This window comes from Prionailurus viverrinus, chromosome C1, assembly GCF_022837055.1.
Source record: "Prionailurus viverrinus isolate Anna chromosome C1, UM_Priviv_1.0, whole genome shotgun sequence".
In the NCBI taxonomy this organism is placed as follows: Eukaryota; Metazoa; Chordata; class Mammalia; order Carnivora; family Felidae; genus Prionailurus; species Prionailurus viverrinus.
Genome location: NC_062568.1, coordinates 114,917,062 through 114,942,567, shown reverse-complemented (window position 1 = coordinate 114,942,567; position 25,506 = coordinate 114,917,062). Strand labels below are relative to the sequence as shown.

Genomic DNA, 25,506 nt, shown 5'->3' with positions numbered 1-25,506 from the left:
CTCTCTCTCTGCCCCTCCCTGATATCATTCTCTCTCTCTCTCTCTCTGTCTCTCTCTCTCTCTCTCAAAAATAAATGAACATTTAAAAATTTTTTTTAAAAAAGAAATAATGCAAACAAAGAAAGGTGGGGTGAAGTATTAAAAGCATTGGGAGAATAGAAACCACCAACCTAGTGTTCTGTACCCTATGAAATTATCCTTCAAAAGTGAAGAAGAAACACATTCTCAGACCAACAGAAATTGAGAGGATACACTGCCAAGTAGACTTGCCTGGCAAGAAATGGTAAAAGAGGTTCTTTAGAGAAGGAAAAGAATATAGGTCAGAGACTTGGATCTACATTAAGAAAAAAGAGGATTGAAGAAGGTAAAATAAAAACTTTTCACTTTCTTTTCTTTTTGTTTCCAATTTTTTTAGGTTTTTATTTAAATTCCGGTTAGGTAACAGACAATGTAATATCAATTTCAGCTCTACAGTATTGCGATTGAACACTTACATACACCACCCAGTGTTCATCACCATAAGTGCACTCCTTAATCCCCATCACCGATTTTACCCATCTCCCACCTTCTCTGGTAACCATCAGTCTGTATAGTTACTAGTCTGTACCTTGGTTTGTCTCTTTTTTTCCCCTGTGATCATTTGTTTTGTTTCTTAAATTCCACATGAGTGAAATCATATGCTATTTGTCTTTCTCTGACTTATTTTGCTTAGCATAATGCTCTAGCTCCATCCACATCGTTGCAAATTGCAAGATTTCATTCACTTTTATGGTTGAATAATATTCCATTGTGTATGCTACCATATCTTCTCTTTCCATTCATCAATCGATGGACACTTGGGCTACTTCTATGTCTTCGCTATTGTAAATAATGCTGCTGTAAACTTTGGGGTGCACATATCCCTTTGAATTAGTATTTTTCTATTCTTCAGGTAAATACCTAGTGGTGCGATTGCTGAATCGTAAAGTGGTTCTATTTAAAAATTTTTGAAGGGGCTCCTGGGTGGCGCAGTCGGTTAAGCGTCCGACTTCAGCCAGGTCACGATCTCGCGGTCCGTGAGTTCGAGCCCCGCGTCAGGCTCTGGGCTGATGGCTCAGAGCCTGGAGCCTGTTTCCGATTCTGTGTCTCCCTCTCTCTCTGCCCCTCTCCCGTTCATGCTCTGTCTCTGTCCCAAAAATAAATAAATGTTGAAAAAAAAATTTTTTTTTAATTTTTGAAGATCCTCCCTACTGTTTTCCATAGTAGCTACACCAGTTTGCATTCCTAGCAAGAGTGCAAGAGGGTTCCCCTTTCTCCACATCCTCGCCAACACCCGTTTTTCTTCTGTTGTTGATTTTAGCCATTCTGACAAGTGTGAGGTGATATCTCATGTAGTTTTGTATTTCCCTGATGTCTTCTTTGGAGACATGTCTATTTATGTCATCTGCCCATTTTTTAATTGAATTATTTGTTTTTGGGTGTTGACTTGTATAAGTTCTTTCTATATTTTCGATACTAACCCTTTATCAAATATGTCATTTGTAAATATCTTCTCCTATTCCATAGGTTGCCTTTTAGTTTTATTGATTATTTCCTTTGCTGTGCAGAAGCTTTTTGATGTAGTCCCAGTAGTTTATGTTTTTAGTTTTTTTTTTAAGTTTATTTGAGAGAGAGCATGTGTGCACACACAAGCAAGGGAGGGGCAGAGAGAGGGAGAGAGAGAGAGGGAGAGAATTCCAAGCAGGCTCCATGCCATCAGTGCAGATAGAGCCCACAAACCTGTGAGATCATGACCTGAGCTAAAATCAAGAATCAAATGCTTAACTGATGAGCCACCCAGGTGCCCCCAATAGTTTATTTTTACTTTTCTTTCCCTTGCTTCAGGAGACCAATGCTATGGCCAGTGTCAGAGAAATTACTGCCTGTGCTCTCTTCAAGGGCTTTTATGGTTTCAGGTCTCACAATTAGGTCTTTAATCCATTTTGAGTTTGTTTCTATGTATGGTAAAAGAGACTGGTCCTGTTTCATTCTTTTGCACGTAGCTGTCTAGTTTTCCCAACACTATTTGTTCAAGAGACAGTCTTTCCCATTAGATGTTCTTTCCTGCTTTGCGGAAGATTAATTGGCCATATAATCGTGGGTTCATTTCTGGGTTTTTCTTTCTGTTCTGCTGATCGACGTATCTGTTTTTGTGCCAGTACCATACTTTTTAATGACTACAGCTTTGTAATACAACTTAAGTCTGGAATTGTGATGTCTCCAGCTTTGCTTTTCTTTTTCAAGATTATTGTGGCTATTTGGGGTCTTTTGTGGGTCTGTACAAATTTTAAAATTGTTCTAGTTCTGTGAAAAACGCTGTTGGTATTTTGATAAGGATTGCATGAAATGTGTAGATTGCTTTGGGTAGTATGGACATTTTAACAGTATTGGTTAAAACTTTTATTTTTCTTATGAATTGAGTTAACAGAAAATGGTTTGTTCAAAAAAATAGTGTATTCAATTGTGTATGCTTATGCGTATTGGATGTATATTACTACTTACGTATTCTTGTATACGAGTAAAATGAATGATAGCAATGACAGCAGGGATAGATGGGATGGGAGGAAGGAGTCAAGATTATTTTGTTATTGTAAGGTACTCAGACCACCTGTTAAGTGGTACCGTGTTATTTGAAGGTAGATTTGAATTAGTTGTAAAACCCTAGGTCAACAACTAAAAAATTTAAAAATCAGCAAAATCAAATTCAACAACACTGAAGAGATAGCACTCTTTGGGTGATAACGAACTTTGAGTGATAATGAGGTTCATCAGCTGCACAAATGTAATAATCTGGTGGCAGGTGTTGGTAATGGGGGAGGCTGTGCATGTGTGGGAGGTATGGGGTACATGGGAAATTTCTTTTCCTTCCTCTCAACTTTTCTGTGAACCTAAAACTCTCTTAAAAAAAAGGTCTTTTTTTTTTTAAAAAGGCAGTATTCAATTACTTTTAACAATACTTAATTTTTTTCAATAAAATAACACAGAATATATTCTGAGAAATCTGGTAACTTGATTTTATTTTCATTACAATCAATATCATTGGGTTGCTTTATTTTAAAATGATCTATGGTGGGGAGCCTGGGTGGCTCAGTCACTTGAGTGTCTGACTCTTGGTTTGGGCTCAGGTCATGATCTCACGGTTTGTGAGATTGAGCCCCACATCCAGCTCTGCACTGATGGTGTGGAGCCTGCTTGGGATTCTCTCTCTCCCTCTCTCTCTGCCCCTACCCTGATCACTGGCATGAGCGTGCTTTCTCTCTCTCTCAAAATAAATTAAAAAAAAATTATCTGTGGTAACACTTTTTTGGTGAAAATTTCTATGAATTTTAACACATATATGGATTCATGAAAACCCCACCAACATTGGGATACAGAACGGTTCCCCCATCCCAAAAAGTTCCCTCAGCCGTCTGCTTGTCGTCACATCCTCGCCTCACCCCAAACACACTGTCAACCACTGATCTGTTCTCCACCATTATAGCTTGATCTTTCTTTGAGGATTTTTGAGAATGCCAAAAAAAATAGGATCATATGGTATGTCACCTTTTGGTATTGGGTTCTCTCACTCAGCATTTTTAAGATTCATCTGTGTTATGTGTACCAATAGTTTGTGGATTTTTATTGTTGCATAATGGTCTATGGTGTGGAGGTCACATAGTTTATTTAGCCATTCACCTGTTGAAGAGCTTTGGGGTGCTATCCAGCTTTTGACTCTCAAATATAATTGCTGTAAATGTTCACCTACAGGTTTTTATATAAACCAAGTTTTCATTTCGCTGGGCTATACACCTAGCAGTGGGATTGTTGGGGGTGAAATTGATATTTAACCGTGTGAGAAATTACCAGATCATTTTCCAGGGTAGCTGTACCATTTCACATTCCCATCAGAAATGTATGGTGTTGCAGTTGCCTGTGTACTTGTCAGCACTTGGAATTGTATTCTTTTTAGCCATTCAAATAGGTATGTAAGTAATGGTATCTTATGTATTTTTAATTTGCATGCTTCTAATAGTTGATGATGTCGACTAGTTTTTCATGCGCTTGTCATCCTTATATGCTCCTTGGTGAAGTGTCTCTTTTAGTCCCTTACCCATTTTTTTAATTGTGTTATTTGCTTTTTTACTGTTGAGTTTGAGAACTCTTTGTATATTCTGGATGTAAGTCCACTGTGGGATAGGTAGTTTTCAGATATATTCTCCTTGTCCACAGCTTGTCTCTTCATTCTCTTTGGAAGAACAAAAGGTTTTAAATTTGATGAAGTCTAGTTTATCCTTTTTTTTTTTTTTTATGGATCATCTATTTGGTGTCATTTCTAAGATCTCTTTGCCTAACTCCATGTCGCAAGAATTTATCGTATGTTTCTTCTAAAACCTTTATTGCTTTGTTTATCATTTAGACGTATGATCCATTTTGAGTTAATCTTTCCTTTTGCAAGGTGTGAACTTTTTATTAAGGTTTCTTTCTTCCCTTATGGATGACTTATTGTTCCAATACCCATTAGTTGAAAAGAATTATCTTTCCTCGACTGAATGGTGTTTATGCTTTGTCAAGGGTCAAATGGCTGGCTGTATTTACATAAATCTATTTCTGGAGTTTCTGTTTTGTTCCATTGATCTCTGTGTCTATATATCTTCTCTCTGGGTCTCTTTTAACTGAAAAACCAACCCACAAACAAAAAATAGAAATAATTGTCCTCTGTCATGAACAATAAAGGGTGGATGGGGGAAAGCAGTTCACTGTGTGCCCAAGAACTAGCAGCGATCCCGTTCCTCCTATTACCTATTTCCTGCCACCTCCTAGGTCACACATCACAGAAACTGAGCTGAACAGATCGATAAACTTACCAGTTAATTTCATGGTGTAACCACTTAGTAAAACCAAATGTCTTCTTTCTTAAATACTTCCCTCACTCTCTGCATGTTCCTCAGTGTGGCAACTGAAAAGCATGCCAGCCTCACATGACCCAGAGCAGAGGGAAGGGGGTTGTACCCTGACTTAAGGAAAAGTTTTAAGTGAAAATACAACCCTGCTTACCAGGTAGGGAGATAGGAAAATGGAAACATTTTTTACTATTTAATTTGAAAATAAATTGTCATCTAACCCACAGTGGGAGTTTTATTACATCAACAACTGGTCTCTGTTAAAAATAAGTTTCTGGGTTACCTTTCAGCATGGGTGCTTTGAATGAGGAAAATCCAGAATGACATTCCAGTGCACAGATATATAGATGCATGGACACAGACAGATAGTAACAGCTTGAGATAGTCTCCTTTCCTTTCCCCTAGCCCAAACTGGGATCATTTAATACAAACTATTGTGTAACTAAAATAGGTTATCTTTGCTGCATGGAAAGCTGGTGTTGACAACACTAATTATTTCTCATTGTTTCCTTTTTTTTTTTTTTTTAAGATTACTTACTTGTTTTGGGTGACAGAGAGAAAGAGAAAGAACGAGTGGGGGAGGGGCAGAGAGAGAGGGAGGGAGAGACAGAATCCTAAGCAGGCTCCGCACTGTCAGCACAGAGCCCAATGTGGGGCTCAGACCCACTAACCTGCGAGATCATGACCTGAGCTGAGATCAAGAGTCGGATGCTTAACCGACTGAGCCACCCAGGCGCCCCTCATTATTTCTTTTGATCCCAGGCGATACAAGTGGTAGAGTCATTGGTGTAAAGCAAACATATGTTTTCTCCCTTCAGGCTGATGTTGGAAGACTTTTCCTTTTTCTGGATGTATTAGGATAATAATTGCAGCTAAGAAATAATGCACTCTTTATTGACATGGCCAGATGGAGCCATTACTTTTACAAAGACACATGGGTGTTTGGATTCCAAGACCCACATGCATCTTCTAATTATCCGGCTGTTTTACAGCAGTACTGACAGTTATACGCTAAGAATAATGGCTTCTTTCAGGTGCAAACCTATCTTACCCTGTTGCTCTGCTCTTGCTGAGTTGAAGTCAGCTTTTTACTTATTTATTTATTTAAAAAAATTTTTTTTAATGTTTATTTTTGAGAGACAGAGAGAGACAGAGTGCAAGCGTGGGAGGGACAGAGAGAGAGGGAGACACAGAATCCAAAGCAGGCTCCAGGCTCTGAGCTGTCAGCACAGACCTCCATGCGGGGCTTGAACTCACAGACCCTGAGATCATGACCTGAGCCGAAGGTGAATGCTTAACCGACTGAGCCACCCAGGCGCCCCGAAGTCAGCTTTTTAAAAGGTCATTATCTGGGGCACCTGGGCGGCTCAGTTGGTTAAATGGCTGACTCTTGGTTTCGGCTCAGGCCATGATCTGACAGTTTATGGGTTTGAGCCCCATGTCGCGCTCTGTGCTGATGGTGTGGAACCTGCTTGAGATTCTCTCTCTCCCTCTCTCTCTGCCACTTCCCTGCTCTCGATCTCTCTCTCTCTTTCTCTCTCTCAAAATAAATAAACTAAATAAATAAATGGGTCATTATCTGACTCCCTTTCTACTTTTGTTAATTGTGTTCCCAAGTGAACCAATGAACCTTTATTACTTACCTTTTATTTTCACACTTTATCTTGTGCCTATAGATAGGATGGGATTAGACCGAAGAATGAGAAAAGGGGCCACCTTCATGTATTCATTTATTTACTCATGCATGCATTCATTCATCCTGCAGATATTTTTTGAGTACCTACTCTATGCCAAGTACTTTGCCTTCAAGGAGCATACAGTGCAACAAGTGATAAAGTAAACCAGCAATTGGTCTAGGAGCCCTGCATAGAGTCCCCTATTCAGCCTTGAGAATTAGAGAAGGTCTGCATATGAGTTGGTCTAGTGAAGGGGGAAGGAGGTAGGGAAGAGTACCCAAGCAGAGACCATGGCCTACGTAAGGGCCAGAGAAGATATCAAGGATTTTTTAGGGGACTGCAATGATTTTAGTATTGCAGGAGTATGGTGTGCTGGGGTGGGTTTTATATTGTCCAGAATTTGATAGTACAGTGTTGTTTAAACACACACACACACACACACACACACACACACACACACGAGTATCCTCCCTAGATAGGGAATATAGTCTTGAGCCATCATAGGCCCCACCCCTTTCCATTGTTCTACTCTATCCTGATTTATTTTATTACCTGCCTGATCCATGTAGGCCTTTCACTTTGGGATCTTCTACCTCTGAAACTAGACAAAGATCAAGTTCAGACTATCTCAGTTGCCATTTCTGATATGACAGAAAAGGAGACTAGCATTTTGATGGAACTTTGAAGACCAACCCAATGAAAGATCTTACCATAAGATAGGACCAGGACAATGACTCGCATCCATTAAAAGAAAGGGTCCCCTCCCCAGCAAAGAAAATGGAGTATGAAAACAAATGTTTATTGAGATCCTACCATGTGCCACGTACTATGCTAAATTCTTTTATATCAGGCCTTTCTATGATAGATGATAGTAACTTAAAGGATCACAGGTGCATGTATGAAATTAATCTTATAACTTACAAAGTGATCTTACACATCACCAAATATCTTATATATGAGACTGTCACTTTCATGTTTAATGCAATCAAATATTCAACACTATTGAGGGACAGTTATGTGTTAGGTACTAGACCACTATGGGGATAGAGTACAGACAGGGTTTATGTATTAGGTACTGGACCACAGCGGGGATACAAAACAGCGTCACTCATTGTCTTCTTCACTGCTGAGGGCATCCTCACAGCATGGACAATTGTCTCCATGTGGTCCTTTGAACAGATTTGGGTCACCCTGGAATTAATGGAATTTTTGAAAGAATAAGTCAGAGTTTGTGACCTTGATGAACTTTAACAAATTTGTATATATAAGATTGATTTGGATCAAGCCAGCTCTTCTCCTTGGAATGAAAATCCCAGCCATTAGGTAAGTAAATCAATAGCAAACGCCTCTGCTGGTGAATCAAGGATGACGTTATCTTCCTAGGGCTTTCATATGGATGGTTTAGGGTTTTGAATACCTTGTGAAACTGACTTGAAAAATAATTTCTTGGTCCTCACAATAGAAATTGGGCCAAAGCTGGTTTACATGTTCATGCTTGCATTTGGTATGAGTCATGAGAAATGAGGATATTTATTTCCCGAAAAAGGAGGAGAATCTGAGTTAACTTTGAGTCCGTTTCTGTGGCCCAACAAAGTGCCTTAGGCAGACTGTTGCTCAATAAATATTTGCTAATCCAAAAGTCACGTAGCCAGAGATTTATATCTACAAAGAAAGGTCCTCTTTGCCAACCTGTCCGAGATCCTGCACTGTGGGACTGCCCTATATATTGGAGCCTTTGCCTACGAGGAAGTATCTTAGGGAGTCAGGCACTGGTTGTGTTTCCAGAACCCCTATTTGCCAGGAACGGCACCCAGGTAAAACTAGAATGTAGTAATCCACCCTGAGCACAGACTGCTTCCTTCTCCCTGGCCCCAATGATGCATCTGGGAGGCATCACTGAGCCCTAGCGAGAGAAGAATTACAGTTTCAACATTTTGAACAGTGGCAGTGCTGGAGCCACAGAGGGAGGGCAGCCACAGCCACAGACAGAGGGAGGCAAAGCAAGTTTGTGCATCTGATGACATACCTCTGGGGGAAACTTAGAACTCTAGGAGAGGCCCCACCAGAGCAATTGGAATCCTGAGTTAATGATTACAGTGAAGCAGAGTAAGGCCAAAAACAAGAGGACTCTGGTGAAACCGAAAATGAGGTGGAGAGAGAACTCCGCACCGTAGGAAATTCAGTGAGAGAGAGGCTCAGGTTCTGTTGGTGAAACACTGAGTTTGGACTGACCGGCCAGTGGTAAGCCAAAGAGAAGAAGGTTCTGAAATATTCTGGAGCACTTGATATCATGCGAAGGGAATTTTGAATTACAAATAGAAGAAAATGGGAGAACAAGGCAGTTTTGAGGAGGGGTAGGTTTACGATATTTACATGGACTATTTCGATTTGCTACAGTGTTTCACAGAAGGGATCTATAGAAGCTGGCACCACCGCTGGGATTTATGAGGTGGGTGGAGCAGGGAGCTTGGCGTGGCCCAGATGTGGCTTCCAGACCTGGCAGAGAGCGGAGGTATGCAAATGTGGTGGTTGCGGACATCGGGCAGCGGAGTAGCCCAGGTGCCCAACAGTTGCTGAGCGCTCCCAGGTGGGTCTGGAAAGACATTTGCTCAGAAGTGAGCTGGGCTCCCAGAAGCGCTCTAATTTCTTCAGATCATCTGATAGCAGTCTCTGATGTTTACCAGCTTCAGGGAGATCAGGCCATTGTGATTTTTTTTTTTTTTCTGTAATAAAACTAGCCCCAGCCAGCCAGACTGGGAACTTACTGCCTGAGCTGTTTTCCAACATGGTTTTGCTGGCAAAACTAGACAAGAGTGTTTCCTCGACTCTCAAGGGGCCTGTTTACACTGACTTTATTTTTTACTGCCAGTTTTCAAGTGGGAAGAGGGAGATTATATTTAAAGGTCAGCAGGTAGGCAAAAAGATCCCTGTCCTGCCATTCCTGGGTGTGTGCCTGTGTGTGTCTGTGTGTGTGTGTGTGTGTCTGTGTGTGTGTGTGTGTGTGTGTGCATGCCTCTATGTTTGTGTGTGAGCACGCGTGTGTGTGTGTGCTTTTCCACATGCACATTATTGTGCCCTGATCTTGTTGATGAGACCTGATCACTTGTCTGTAAGCATAATGATGGTGCCCGGCCGCTTGTTTGTCAGTTCCTTATTTGTTTATTGTAAAGAAGGTAAATCAATCTGCGGGATTTCTGGATTGAAGGGCAAGGAATATTTACTGTCAATAGGATAAGAACAAGGAGATAAAAGATACTGGGCTCCGGGGTGCATCTGGTGTCAGGACAAGAGCATAAAAAGGCAGGGAAGAAGCCAACTCCCGAGCATTTCTATCTTAAATGGAAACTTTTTAAGTATTTGAGTGGGAAATACAACTTGGAAACTTGCCCTTCGGTCAAAGCACCAGTCCATAGGTCTAGGTCGAGTCAAATTAGGTTGGACTCCAGTTCAATTTCAATTTCATCAGCTCTCCTTTCTAAATTCCTTTCTAAAAAAACTTTCCCGAAAGATGACAGGCGAATGCTCCCAATTTGGATATGAGAGCTGAAGGGAAGAATTGGGAAGGGAAGTCTCTGGTCCATGTACACATTCCCAAGGAAATTTAGCACTGAGACTGACATTCCTGGGAAACCAATTTGCAACTGTTGTCCTCCACTGAGGGACAAACCACAACATTGCTGCTCTACTAAGGATTGACCAAGAAACCATGAAATCCCCGTCTGCAGGAGACTTGGAAGACTACCTACTGAACAAGGTAAGGGCAGGTACTGGTCTCTCCCAAACACCCCTCCTCACCCCTGCCGCCCCATCAACCTGGATTCAGAGGGATTTCAGGCTGCTTCCAAAGATACATAAAATGCTCCTCAGGAACCCAAGACTATTACCCATAAGAGTGTTTACAGACTTGTTTAGTGCCAGAGGCCCTTTGGGTGCAGAATGTGGAACAGAAGAAACGTGGGTTAGAACTCCAGCTCCGTCACTGATGCTTGGTATAGTCATGAGCAAGGCACTTAACCTGCCTGAGTCTCAGCTTTCTTCTCTGTATAATGGGGGTGATAATAGGGGCTTAGTGAGGTCATTGAAAAAGAGTAAATGAAATTAAGAATGCCTTTTGGAAACTGTAATCATGCTAGATTTAAAAATATATATCCTATTTTTAGTACACATCAATTAAGAGTTAATTGAATTTCTTCCATAGAGAGTCAGAGACTCTCAGAATATTAGAACTTGAAGGGACCTTAAGTATTATCTAACTCAACCCTTTCCATTTACAGACAAAACTATTAAGGCACACAGACAGCCACCCGTAAAACTAAAACATGTAAAATAAGGGTAGGGATTTGTCTAAGATTAGGGACGTGCCTTCACAAGTAAGCACAGCAGAGTTCATGATCACAGTGATAAGGAAAGTTGATTCCTTAGGCAAAACCATTTAAAGAGATAAATAGGGGAAACTCACATTGATAAAAATTATAGCCGACAAAGTGATTTCCCACTATTTCTCCTTTTGGGGGCTATTATAAACAGAAGGGGTTTGGGCTGACATTTTCCCATGGTCCTGTGTTTTCTGAAGCAAAAAGCTCCAAATGTTTTAGCCTGGCATCCAAGTAATACTTTATCTTTCCACCCTCTGCTTCCCTGTGTCTCCAATAGCAGAAATTCTAAACAGAGCTCTACGCTTTGAATCTAGCCGTGCACGTGTTTTCTTTGGCCTACGGAGTAGTTTTAAATGCCTTCACATGTGTTACAAACATTTCATAATAGCGGGATTTTGCATAGAAATCCAGATTTCCATCTTCTCCGGGAAAAGGAAAACATCAGGGTATCTGGCAATCCCAGGTCCCATGGGCTGGGGCCGAGTGTCTGTTCAGCAGGACATTTGCTCGCAGCTTCTCCTGGGTCCGACACCCGCCCCTCTCAGCCCTCCCGCACGTGTGCGTCCCCCTCTGTCCCTGTGGGTGTTTGAATCCGCCACACCTGCTCCACAAGTACTGTGTCCTGAGAATATCTAAGGCCCCAGCTTCCCCACTTTCCTCTACCAAGGGAGATATCCTCTCTCCTTTCCATTTCTCTGGCTCATATTCATCATATTCAGACTCAGCTCAGGGCCCACTTTATCAAGGAAGATTTCCCTGACACCCCAGCACAGAACGTTTATTGCTTTCCTATGAACTCCCATCATAATTATTACTGACAATATTTATTGGGCACGCAGGTGTACATGTTGACACCTTTCCTATTATTATCTTGGGTGGCAACATAAATATTACCTCATTTTATTCTTTAGAAGTTGCTGGAAGGGAGAATAGTGTCCTGGATATTTTCATTCCCCTTGACATTCACACAGTATCTTTGCACATAATGGGGTCAGAGTATTTTTAGGACTCGTTGAGGATAATACTAGAATAGTGTAAAAGGTGCTGGCGGGTTGGGGCCCACGCAGTATCTCATTTAATCTGTCAAGAAGCATGTGGCACGTGCCTACTACTTGCATTTTTTTACAGAGGAGGAAATAGGCTCATGTGGATTAAAATACTTGCCCAAAGTCACACAGCTGGATAGTGAAAAGTGCTGAGGTGTCAGTAAGAACATTCTTTTTTTTTTTTTTTTTTTTTTACTCCAAAGCCATATTTGCTCCGCTAAACCCCTCTATATCTCCATAAACACACACTAAGCACCTGCTTTGTGCAAAACATGGTGCCCCAAACACAGGCCCGGGATGTGGCCTGCTCAATGAGAGGGACATTGTGTTTTGGGTATCTTTTTTGTTTTAATTTTTTTTTTTAATGTTTATTCAGTTTTGAGAGACAGAGAAAGGCAGAGCGTGAGCGGGGTTGGGGGGGGGGGGAGGGACACAGACAGACGGAGACACAGAATCCGAAGCAGGCTTCAGGCTACAGAGCTCGACGTAGGGCTCAAACCCGTGAAGCATGAAATCATGACCTGAGCTGAAGCCGGATGCTCAACCAACTGAGCCACCTAGGCGCCCCACTGGGTATCTTTAAGGGTGGCCCTAGGCCGCCTGCAGATTTTGCACATAGCTCTAAGGATAAAAGGAGGATGTCCCGTGTGTGGACAGGGAAATGCTTAATATAACATATGGCCGAGCAGAGGGGTTGCAGCAGAGATTTCCACCGGGCACTGGAGGAGAACAGAGGAGTGTTAGCTCTCGTGGGGGAGGTGGTCCACAGCAAGAGGGGTGGAGACTAAGCCTGGGGGGAGCGCACGTAGGGTTTTCACAGATGGAGGAGGATACGAGAGGCCTTCCGAGCTGAGGGAAACTCATTCAAGCAGGCAGCATGGGTTTCATTCTCTGCAGCCTTGTCCCTGGGGGAGGCAGAGCCCTGGTTATGAATGTGGACTGCCAGGTGTGACAGTGCCTGGCATGGATCCCCGTTCTGGGGCTTCCTGACTCTGGCAGGACCCTGGGCAAGATTACTTGGCCGTTCTGAGCCTGTGTTTCCTCCTCTGTAAAATGGGGATGATCATGGCGCCCACCTTCAAGGAGTGTTGGGCAGTGCGGAGGAGCTAGCTCTCATAAAGTGTCCTGCACACGGGAGGGACTCCGGTCTCAGCACTGTGGCACTGCTGTTGCTGTGGGTTCTGCCCAGCTGTACATATTCTGTGGGGCCCCAGCAGATGGCTCAGGGAAGAGTGGATCTGAAAAGGTGGGGATATCATGGTGGAAGCCTCCTGTCTTGTCTGTAGGCAGCATCTCTTCACCTGCATCCTTTTATTTATTTAAAAAATTTTTTTTAACATTTATTCATTTTTGAGAGACAAGAAGAGACAGAGCGCAAGCAGGGGAGGGGCAGAGAGAGAGGGGGAGACAGAATCCGAAGCAGGCTCCAGGCTCTGAGCGGTCAGCACAGAGCCCGACGCGGGGCTCGAACCCACAAACTGCAAGATCATGACCTGAGCCGAAGTCGGACGCTTAACCGACTGACACACTCGGGCGCCCCTATCCCCATCCTTTTAGATTATTAACCCCTGGAAGTCAGAGATGGTGCCCATCCTGTTTTATTTAAAAACCCGATTATCGGATTAAATGTGATTCTAGAATTAAGTCTGACTTCCTGATGTCTGGAAGGAAGTTCTCGGCCTTTTATCCCCAGGCGCCCTTATCGTAAGGGACAGTCACACAGGCCATATGCTCAGGGTTGTGGCCAGGCCTGTGTGACATTCCTGGCACGCTACTTGGCTCCACCCCTCTCTCTCTCTCTCAAGAAAGCATGTCGGAATGCAAGCGAGTCAGAATGGTGTTATTATAGGGAATAACCTTGCATTCTCACTAATTTATATTTGAAACAGTAAATTGTTCGTGACCTGGAGCTAGTCACAGAAGCAAATGATGTGTGGGACAACAGTGGGCCAGACACTGTGGCTGGGGAGGAGGAACGTGGCCCGGATGGGGATGTGTACGTGTGTGTGGACACGTACCTATGCCCTGGAGACAGGGAAGCCCACAAAAAAATGCCTGGGCCCTTAAAGGGTGCTCCGATGACTCATTTTGCATAAACTCTGCTTAATTAGAGTACCTGAATCTGCAAGCCAACAAGCGTGGCGAATTTTCTGGGGTCGGTGTGACGGAAGGGAGGATTCGATGACCTAACCACATCTAGCACCACGTGTCTGACTAATTTCACCCAGTTCATTTCTGCTTGTGCTTTGTCCCATCCGCAAATGCCGTGTTTTCAAAGGAAAAGCATACCTTTGTTCATTGACCTAATCAGCAGAGGAAGTTGAGTGAAACTCAAACAGGCACCAAGGTCAAGTTTCAACTGAATGGGCCTTGAATCCTTCTTAAATTACCATATTCCACCCCCCACCCCCCCACTTTAGGTTTGTTTCAAAGCGGTGCCATGAAATGGATCTGATGCCAAGGCTATTGTAAGGCCACAGCTGGTATCTTCCTGATGTCGGGCAGGCACTAAAGGGCTTCTGGGGTTGGGCTGGCTACCGTCTCTGCTTGTGGTGAAGCCGCCTTCTTTCCCTGAAATCACTCCCTATAAAGCCGCCTGGGGCCCCATTCCCTGCTTTTCCATACCCTGAAATGGAATCTTTACGCTCTACCTTACTAGGCTGTGGTCAGGACAGCTGGAGGGAAGCTGCCTGGGGTTTCTGGGTTGTGAGTGACACGAGGACAGTGACAAGTGGGGTGTGGGACGGAGCCTGGGAGACCTTTCGCACAAATCCCTGCTGGGGCTGCTGGAGACAGCATGTGGTCCGTATAAGAGTATGGGTCAGAAGCGATCGCAGCCAGAGACGTGGAGGGGAAGCGGCAGCCCATCATCACCTATGGGAAAGAGGCTTCCACTTGACTCCCGGGGCTTGGGCACCATGAGGCAGGCTTGTCCTAAGTGGGGCTGTTCCCCACAGCTCTGGTCGAACCCCACAACACAGGCCCCTGCTGTGTTGCCCTGGTGTGCGGTGGCTGGGAGGGGCGGGGGTAGTGCCAGAATAGTCAGGGATGCCCAAATAAATAGAGACTTCGGACTTGTTATTTCATGAGCCTGGACTCCAAATGGAGGGCGTGTTAATTCAGGAAAAGGATGGAGGTAGGTATTACTTCTGGGGCATCCACTTGAGGGTCCGGCACAGTGGGAGGGAAAGAGCAGCGAGGGAAACTCGATGTTAGGGCTGGCTTTACTGCCGAGTACCGGTGTGACATTAGGACCACCTGCCGCTCCGGCCTCCTGTAAAGTGACACCAGGCAAGCCGATTTCTGAGGTCTCTTTCAATTCTAAGATCCCGAGTCAAAACTGCAGCGGAAGTAAGGGATGAAGGAAATCGGAACCAGAATGTGTGGCCCTAGGGCCCTGACTCTGCTCTGCAGCTTCAGAAATCAAGACAGGTCATAAAGATGTATAATGAGTGAGAGATGACAGGTGTGCACCCGGGAGTGTGTGAACTGTCTAGTTCTGCCCAGTAGGAAAATTCCACCATCAGGCGAGGGCATCATTTGTAGAAGAGATTCACAATGGAGAACTTTTTCCTATAGGCTACTTGTTATGTGCGTGTACGTGCGTGCATGCACACACTCTTTCTCTCAAGCTTTTATCAGTCAAACTTTATTTATTTCTTTGTTTATTTATTTTTTAAATTTACATCCAAGTTGGCATATAGTGCAACAATGATTTCAGGAGTAGATTCCTTAGTGCCCCTACCCATTCAGCCCATCCCCCCTCCCACAACCCCTCCAGCAACCCTCTGTTTGTTCTCCATATTTATGAGTTTCTTCAGTTTTGTCCCCCTCCCTGTTTTTACATTATTTTTGCTTCCCTTCCCTTGTGTTCATCTGTTTTGTATCTTAAAATCCTCATATGAGTGAAGTCATATGATATTTGTCTTTCTCTGACTGATGAATTTTGCTTAGCATAAAATACCCTCCAGTTCCATCCACGTAGTTGCAAATGGCAAGATTTCATTCTTTTTGATTGCCGAGTAATATTCCATTGTGTATATATACCATATACCACATCTTCTTTATCCATTCATCCATCGATGGACATCTGGGCTCTTTCCATACTTTGGCTATTGTTGATAGTGCTGCTATAAACATGGGGATGCATGTGTCCCTTCGAAACAGCACACCTGTATCCCGTGGATAAATACCTAGTAGTGCAATTGCTGGGTCATAGGGAAGTTCTAGTTTTAGTTTTTTGAGGAGCCTCCATACTGTTTTCCAGAGTGGCTGCACCAGTTTGCATTCCCACCAACAATGCAAAAGAGATCCTCTTTCTCCGCATCCTCGCCAACATCTGTTGTTGCCTGAGTAGTTAATGTAAGCCATTCTAACAGGTATGAGGTGGTATCTCAGTGTGGTTTTGATTTGTATTTCCCTGATGGTGCGTGATGTTGAGCATTTTTTCATGTGTCGGTTGGCCATCTGGATGTCTTCTTTGGAGAAGTGCCTATTCATGTATTTTGCCCATTTCTTCACTGGATTATTTGCTTTTTGGGTGTTGAGTTTGATAAGTTCTTTATAGATTTTGGATACTAACCCTTTATCTGATATGTTATTTGCAAATATCTTCTCCCATTCCATTGGTTGCCTTTTAGTTTTACTGATTGTTTCCTTCTCTGTGCAGAAGTTTTTTTATTTTGATAAGGTCACAATAGTTCATTTTTGCTTTTGTTTCCCTAAACATTATTTAATAAATAATGTCAAACATTATTTGACAGTGTCAATATGGTGATGAATCTTTCATTAGTTTATCAAGTCAGGAAACAAAATGTGGAGAGTCACCACTCTGTTACTGACATTTGAGTTCTATGAAGTCACATCAGTGGGCTTGGAAGATTTGTGGCTGAGCCTTAGTCCTCAACAGAGTCTAAGAAATTAGCTATTTGAGAATACTATTTCCCAACCACTCTGACTGCAGTGTTGTATTTAGTTAGCCCTTGTATTACTTTCTCCCGCTATTCCTGATCAGACTTCTGGTCCCTGAACTTGTCCAATGTTCTCTAATCCACAAAATGGTTTTGTCCATTCTCTTCCCCTGGCTGGAAAACGTGGCCCACCATGAAAACCCTCCCTTGTTCCTTTATTCTTCTCCAGATCTTGCCCAGCAAGTCCTAACCTTAGCACCTCTGGTGTTACCTTTGGAGGGCCGAGGCATGGAGAACATCTTACAACGAAGCCCACTGGTATCCCACAGCCTCGGGAACCCCCCACAGCTGAGTCTTGGGACCTCCTGGAAATCTTCACATACATGCCTGAACAGCCTCCATTTCTTAGAGATGTGATCTCCAAAGTCTGTCACCCCAAAGTCCCCTACGTTCCCTTCTCCACCTTACAGCACATTGCCTTGTCTCCTATGCTGTAAAGAAAATAGTCATCAGACAGGAAATCTCTCCCATTCCTTCACTCCCTACCCTTTTATCTGTGTTTGCACCTGTCTTTCTTTCCTTCTGATGCACCAAGGTGAAGTGCTCACCAGGTTTCTGGATTTGCAAGCCCCTCTGGCTGGGAAATTTTTACTCCACGGCTTCGCTCTCTGCTGCCTCTTCCTTCCGGCTCCTTTCTCTCTGCATTTAGACATGTTCAAACCTGTGTGTCATTTTGAAAAAACCTGTTGGTGTCGCTGTTTTGTTTTACCCCTCCCCTGGCCAGACTTCCTGGAAGAGTTGCGTACCTTGTTACTTGCTTGCCTCGCACTTAGTCTTAACCCACTTCAATCTGGCTTAATGCCCACCCCTTCCCCGAACACATTGATCTTGTTCTAGTTGCCAAACATGGTGAACATTTTTCAGGCCCTATCTTGCTCGGCCCCTTACTATTGACTTTGTTCTTGAAATTCTTCTTCCTTTATTCTCAAGACCTCTTGCTGCTTATTCTCCCATTTCGCCATCCTCCTCCAAGGCAATCCCTTCTCCAACAATACAGGAGCCATTGTAGTTCTTCCCTTGTGCTCCTCATACTAGATATCTGCCATTTTCTCTTTCTAGAACAACCTTCACACCCTTCTCTTTCCAGCTAACTTCTACTCATCTTTCAAGATACAACACCACTACACTATGCCTCCAGAAAGGGCCTCCAACCTCCAATACTAGATGAAATTTCCCTTTTCTGCGTACCCATAGTATCCTGTGCAAACCTCTACCCAGCACTAGATTGCTGTGACTTTAATTTCCAGTTTATTTGTCTTGCTTTGTCTGTAAACCTCTTGACACGTACGCACAGTGTTCAACAAAATGGGTTGAATGGATTTGAATCACAACACAAAGAATTTCTACACTGCTGAGGACCCTTCATCATGGGCTGCTAAACACGTTCTCCTTTATGTTTGGCATGGCAAATGATCTATCCCCTCCGTGACCACCTTTTCTCTTCCGCTTGGACACTCTGGAAGATGCAGAATCTTGATAGTTTGCAGATGTTCAAGGTAGGTGCCCCGGGTCCCTTCTCCCATGATGAATGTAGTGGGATAGAAATACGGAGAGCAGTATTGTGGCCACTGGTGGCAAGAAGAAGATCGAGCCTGTATAGACACGATCATCATATCTAAGGTCAGACAAGACACATGGATTTTGAAAAGACTATTTCATGTGTATCATGTATTTTCAGTGAGATTGTACACTCCTGAAGATCAGGGGCCTCGTCCTATGTTTCTTGTGACTCCTAGACATCTGGAGAGTATTAGTTTTTCAAAGACAGTCCCCTGTGTGGGGACAAGTACCTTTAAAACAGGTCTCAGTCTTCAGACTAGAAGGCCTCTGCTCCATTGTACCCAGGGGCACACTACACTTCCCAATCATGGCACCCACACTTCCATTCAGTACTGACACCTGTCTTCCCCACCACTGTCAGCCATGGCTGTGTCTGTGCTGTTCATTGCTGTGCCTCAGCATGTAACAGAGTACCTGGAACACAGAGGTGCTAAATAAATGTTTATTAATGAACTAACTTTACATAGGATATACTTTATAATGTGTATGTGACATACAACATGTATGCGTGTGAATATTTGTGTCCAATGTCCGTATATGGTTGTTGGGTTTGTGGGTGGGAGGTGTGAGGTCTTAGGGGACTGGGCTAGTTGGTGACTTAGTTTAGAAAAGCAGCTAGAAATCTCTTTGCCTTGAACTTGTTTTCTTGACCAGTTTATGGGTGTCTTAAACTACTCGAGAATACATAGAAACAGCCATTGTACAAAACTGGGTGGGGATATAGAGATTCATGGTGGACCTTGTGTTTAGATATACCAAATATTGCTTCCAGTCAGTTCCTGGTGAGGCTCAGTAGCCCCTCCAAGGGGACACTCGTTAAGTCACCATGAGCAATGGAACAGAGCCCCTCCATTTCAGAAAACACTTATAGACTCTTCCCATTTCTTCTTTACTTGGATCTTTCTAACTCTCCTGGATTTTGCTAAAAGTTCCTTTGTGTTCCCCACAAACACCAATTTCCCTAAACTTTAAGTATCTGTGAAGGTATATATCTTTGGTGTTCGACTTTCTGAGGGTAGTTCTGGTTCTGGGGAACTCACAGTGTGGAGTCTGAAGGAAAGCAAACACGCACCTTGTGAATCTAGTAGCAAAGGAGGGGTGAGTACCGGGGTGGAGAGAGCCATCCTTTGTGGACAACGTAAGTGGGAAACCATCTGAAGCATGATCACAAGCGTTGAACTGCTTAATCTTCACCAACCCGGACAGCAGCCTTTCTACCCTATTTTATCGTCTCACCGCTGCACACAAAGCCCTATGGGATGGCCTGGTCCCGCCGTCTTTTCCAAATTCATCCCCTGTCACCCTTCTTTCCCTTTCCCAGGCTCCAACCACAGGGTCCTCCTTGCCAGTCCTTGAGCCTTGCCAAGCATGCTCCCGCTTTAGGGGCCTTGGGGTTGGTTTCCCCAGTCGTTGATAAGGTTCACTCAGATGTCACATCCTTAGCGAAGCCTTCCCTGGCCACCTGATCTAAAATAGCAGCCCCTTTACTCTCTAGTCCCTTATCCTATTTTATTTGTCTACATGCGCTTTATTATACCTGATATTAGATTATACATACACATACCTGTGTGTACGTATATACGTGTATATATGTGTGTATGTGTATATGTGTGTATGTGTACACATATATACATATGTCCTGTATATACGAGGACAAGTCTATCTTGTCCGCTATTTTCCTGTTCACTTAGGTGGGCACTCACCGCTCAGCAGGTGCTGGATAAATATTGAACGAATGCTTCCAGTTTAGAGGAGAACATTGAGCCACGAGCAGGTGCCATCACACCCAAGTTCATCTCCCCTGGAGCTCTTGGGTGGGCAGGGTTGTTTGAGTGTACTCCTGTGGTCACCCAGCACTGGGCCCACGTTGTCACTTCCCTGTGCCGGTGCCTGGAGCCTGCACCGGGGATGACCGCCTGTGCCGATCCCTTGTCACGCAGGTGGACTTGAGGCGCCAGCAGATCTCGCAGATTGTGGAGGAGGTACAGAGGGTCGTCCACCATCTGACCACAGAGATCAGCCTCCAAGACCTCCGATTTCAGGCCGTCCCTTACTCTGACACATACAATGGGAACATTAAGGTAAGCAGGGCTCACTTGTACTGCAAGCGCCTCCCAGAGAACCAGGGAACGTGGGTGGGCCCGTCTGGGCATTCGACGGACGTCACACTGCTGAGAATACCGATAAGCCTTCATGTACCACAGGTGCTCTTAGCATTTATCATTTACACGCTCGCTCCATCGGTGCTGTCTCATGTGAACCCCCGCATTCCTCCTCTACGGATGATAAAAATGGAGCCTTCGAGAAGTCAAGCGACTTGATCATGTCCTATTAGGCACTAAAGTTGGAGCTGAGCCCGGGGCTTCTGATTCCAAAGCACATTTTGCTATAATAACTGAAGTTTAGTTAAACTTCACATTCATTTATGAAGCACCTAGTTAATAGATTGAGGGCTGGGGCGAGGGAACTCAGGGCACTGGTGGGAAAACAGTTGAAAGTGAGGGTCTATGGGTTGCAGGTGGGGGAAGGAAGAAGAGGAAGAGGTGGCCCTTAGAAACGGCAGCAGCAGCCCCGCTGTGCCCACTGCGGACAGGGCTCTAAGTGGCCAGGACCCTGGGTGACAGCTAGCCTTCCTGCGACACTGCTGTTTGGGCCAAGCCATTGTCACAGAAATAGCCTCACTCATGCCTCCTTGTGGAAAAGACATGGCTCACTGCCTTTCAGTGGTGAGAGAAGTGAGGCTCTGATTCTCATTCTCCTTTATCTCAATTTTTCTTATGGCACGTAAGAACCCCTTTCACTCGCATTAAAGATATACGTATTCATGCCCTGTCTCTCACACAAGACTACAAGCTCCTTGTTTGTAAAGTTCATGTTAATTGATCGCTCCATTCCTCGCACCAGCATAGTGTGTGGCCCATGGCGGACACCCAGCTTCAGTGAATAAGTGGATAAGCAGAAGAATAGCACCCGAACAGAAGACCCTTACAGGTCCAGGACGTTTCAAGGTTGTCGGCCACAAGGACCACCCACAAGATTCTGGAACCTGTGGATTTGGGGTCAGAGTGCCGAGCTTGGGAAATTCACCCCGGGATAAACATTGCAAAACTAGATTGGATCCTGACATATCACAACATCGTTTGCCCACATCTATCACTCTTCCAACCTGTATTAGACAAATACAGACCAGTGACGTGGAGTAGAAACACAATGCCACTTTTCCTAGAATTCTATCTGAGGAAATTTCCTTCTGTGGTCTCACTTAGAATCCATAGCTTAAAATACATCTTGCATTTATGTACATGATGTCCTGCACATTAAATTTTGAAAATAGTTACAGTGGGGCATATAAAAACTGCTTTTATTTTATCTTGGACCACATTCGGCGAGTAATTAAGCACCATTGATGTGACTAGTAACATGATAGTTGTACTCTTGAATTCACATGCAAACGAACTCAATGTATTGATTGTGAGTGCCATAGTTTAGATTTGTTCCCTTTTTTTTTTTTTAAGTTTATTTATTTTTGAGAGAGAGAGAGAAACAGAGTGCAGATGGGGGAGAGGCAGAGAGAGAGGGAGACACAGAATCTGAAGCAGGCTCCAGGCTCTGAGCTGTCAGCACAGAGCCTGACACGGGGCTCAAACTCACAAACTGTGAGATCATGACCCGAGCCAGAGTCCGGCGCTTAAATGACTAAGCCACCCAGGTGCCCCGCTTTGTTCCCTTTTTTAATCCTACTGCCTTTTTCTGTGGCCTCCAGAAGTCATGTGGATCCATCATCTAAAGGATCACACTGTTGATCTCTGAGAATGAGGCGGAATTTGCTGCTCACCCCTGAACTGCCCAGTGACGGGGCCCTGAGCAAAGGTTAACCAAATACTGCTGTCAGAACTTTCCATGAAAGGGAGGTGGCTCTTCCAGTGTGCAGCTGACTGGTTGGGGAAGGTACGGCACGGAGTAGACTGCCACGTGATGTGGCCCACAGTGTCAAGCTCCCTTTGGGCGTAGTGTGCTGCTGGCCAGTGTGTTCTCTCCTTTGGACTTCGCACCTGACCACTTTCACCCTGACCTCTGCCTAACCGGTACCTGTCGAAGTGGAGTAGGTAGATTCTGATTGTTTGTCTTATCCCATGAAGCTTAGAATCATCTCAGTGGCTCACGTGGTCTCAGCAACTGCCTCTTGTTTCATCTGTGATGTTGTAAGGACCGATCATTAAAACGGGCTGTGGGTCATCGGTACGGGCAAAAAGAAAGGGGGACATTTTTGCTGAATGCTTTCGCCCCCTCCCGTGCCCTCCTCTGCCAGACCCTTCGCCCGTTCCAGGCCACTCCCCCCTGACTGAGAGCCAGCCCATCAGAGGGCTCAGGTTCACCTTCTGGCTCTACCACTGAATGGCTGTGTGTCCCTCGGGAGATCTCACAGCCCCTGTGAGCCTTAGATTCCTCCTCTGGGAAGTGTTAACAAAGCCCGCCGCCTCATCGTGTAACTGGGAATATCACATAGTCTGATGCGTGAGAATTGCGGTGTTTAGTACGTGCAGAACACAGCGTGTACTATTTGTATTCCCTGCTTTCTCTTCTCCCCCGGACCTTAGGTGCCCTCTGGGGTTGCAAGTCAGGCTCACTCTTTTCCTTGAAGTTGCCTGACACCCAGGACTAGCGGGTCCACTTGCCCGCCCGAGGCATCGCGGTGGTTAGTGGCACAACAAGGACGGACGCCTCCTGGGACGAACAGGTGCAGCTCTCTGTCCGTCTCGGCACGTTGCTGAGGGTCGAGTGGTTCACCGAGCTGCCCGGTTCGACAGGCCGGCTCCCTGAGGATTTCTGTGACCTCCTGAGTCTGTGAACTCACTCTTCTCTCTCCCTTCTCGACCCCAGGTTTTGGCCCCCAGCCAGTTCCTCGTCACGGTCCCGGTGAAGGGCCTGGTGGGGTACAGGGAGGCCAGGGAGCAGCGCTGGCGATACTACACCCTGCAGGGCACCAGGCTCCCCTGTCCCTTGCAGGACCCAGAGGGCCTGCGGCAGTGGCTGGAGGCGGAACAGTTCATGAAGAGCCAGTGGCAGTGGCATGAGGCAGACGTGAACATTGAGGGAGATATTGTGCCCGCCAGGGTGCTCCAGGTATTCCGGAAGCTGGTAGAAAACGCAATTGGAACCTGTCAACTCTCAGGTGAGCGGATCGAGAAAAGTACAAGAGCAGTTTCTGGCATTTCCCATTTGCCTCTAGAAATCCTCTGCGTTGGTGGGTGTTAACCTGAAGCCCATGCCCCTAAAGTGAGACCATAATCGTGTGCTCCCAACATCTGTTCGATCCTCACAGTAGAAATTAGCTCTTTTTTCCGCTGTGACGCACCAAAGAATGGAATCCATACAGCATCTGCTTAGATTTAAGTGGTTTCCTGCCCTGGCATAGCTACGATGGGCTTTGAGTTATGCACCCTTTCCTGGATGTTAATTGAAAAACGTGGGTACTATTTTTATGTTTATTTTTGAGAGAGAGGAGAGTGACAGAGCGTGAGCAGGGGAGGGGCAGAGAGAGGGAGACACAGAATCCAAAGGAGGCTCCAGGCTCTGAGCTGTCAGCACAGAGCCCGACACGGGGCTCGAACTCACAGACCGTGAGATCGTGACCTGAGCTGAAGTCAGACGCTTAACCGACTGAGCCACCCAGATGCTCCATAAACATGGATACACTTTAAAAAGCAAATTCCTCACAAACCACAGACCTTTGTTATTAGCACATTTCTACAACACCCTCCGACTGACGTGTTTTGTACCTTGGTGTTTTGAGATGCCACATGTGGAAACCACTGACTTGTGCCAAAACACAAAATTGAGAAGCCATGAAGGACTGATTAAATCTGACAGTCCCCAAATCTTAAACTGTGTACCACCGTGTGGTATATGTGAACACACACGCACACACTGGGAAAAAATGGCTAACTCCCTTATAAAAGAATATTTATAAACGAAGAAGAAAAAAATATGAGTAGACCAGTAGAAATAGTGACCAAAAAACAAATGACCCCGAGAAAAAGAATATAAACAAGTAGTAGTATAAAAGAGGGAAAACATGTTCCATCTAACATATATTTCGAGCAGTGTGCATTAAAACACCTCATAGGTTGACGGAGATGAGAAAGTGTGATTGTGCTCAGTGTGGGGGTGAGTGTGGTGCAACCGGCCTTTGCACGCATTGCTCCTGAAAGTGTAAGTTGGTGCCTCCCTTTTAAAGCGCGATTATAGTCTGTTTTCATTTTTATAATGTGCTTAACTTGACAACCCAACAATTCCAGGTTCTAGAAATACATTCCTACACATAAAAGAGAAGGACGCCTGGGTGGCTCAGTCGGTTGAGCGTCCGACTTTGGCTCAGGTCATGATCTCACAGTCTGTGAGTTTGAGCCCCATGTCAGGCTCTGTGTTGACAGCTCAGAGCCTGGAGCCTGCTTCAGATTCTGTGTACCCTCCCCCTCTGCCCCCTCCCCCGCTCACACTGTGTCTGTCTCTCAAAAATAAACATTAAAACAATTTTTTTTGAAAGAGAAATATGTACAAGGGTATTCACTGCCATGGGCTTTGTAATAGTAAGTAACTAGAAATAATGTCAATTATAAGGGGAAATTGACAAAATAAATTGTGCTACCTCTGCCTCTTGGGCCACTGCGCAGCCTTTAAAAGAGTGGGGTACATTCGTGTGTGTGCGCACAGAGCTGTGAAAAATCCTTGTGCTGGATAATGAAGGGAGAAACCACAGTGCCGAACAATGTGCACTCCCACGTGTGGAGAAAGAGACGGATCTGAATGTGCGTTTGCTTGTCTACACAGAACCATTCTGGAAGGTTCCCTAATGGAATTGGCACACGTTTAATGGATTTTCACCACGTGTAGGATGCTTTCATGGAAAATGCAATGCGCCTAGCAAACCTGTAGAGTAAGAGTGAATTTCCTACCTGTTTGACAGATGAGAACACTGA

General features: G+C 44.6%; 1 protein-coding gene across 11 annotated transcripts in view; it reads left to right on the top strand.

The window, feature by feature from the left end:
- MAB21L3 (mab-21 like 3) overlaps positions 1-25,506 on the top strand; it is a 145,164-nt gene that overhangs the window by 37,255 nt on the left and 82,403 nt on the right. For 8 of the 11 annotated variants that reach the window (XR_007154909.1, XR_007154908.1, XR_007154906.1 and 5 more), the window contains exons 2-3: positions 20,467-20,607; positions 23,408-23,699. Coding sequence is in view for 5 of the 11 variants with exons in the window: in XM_047871830.1 (XP_047727786.1) it covers positions 20,467-20,607; positions 23,408-23,699 (433 nt within the window). In the remaining 6 variants the exon portion in view is untranslated. Of the gene's footprint in view, positions 1-9,176; positions 9,486-9,542; positions 10,329-20,466; positions 20,608-23,407; positions 23,700-25,506 lie in introns of those variants that run through there. The other 3 variants (XM_047871832.1, XM_047871829.1, XM_047871831.1) reach the window with 3 other exon arrangements.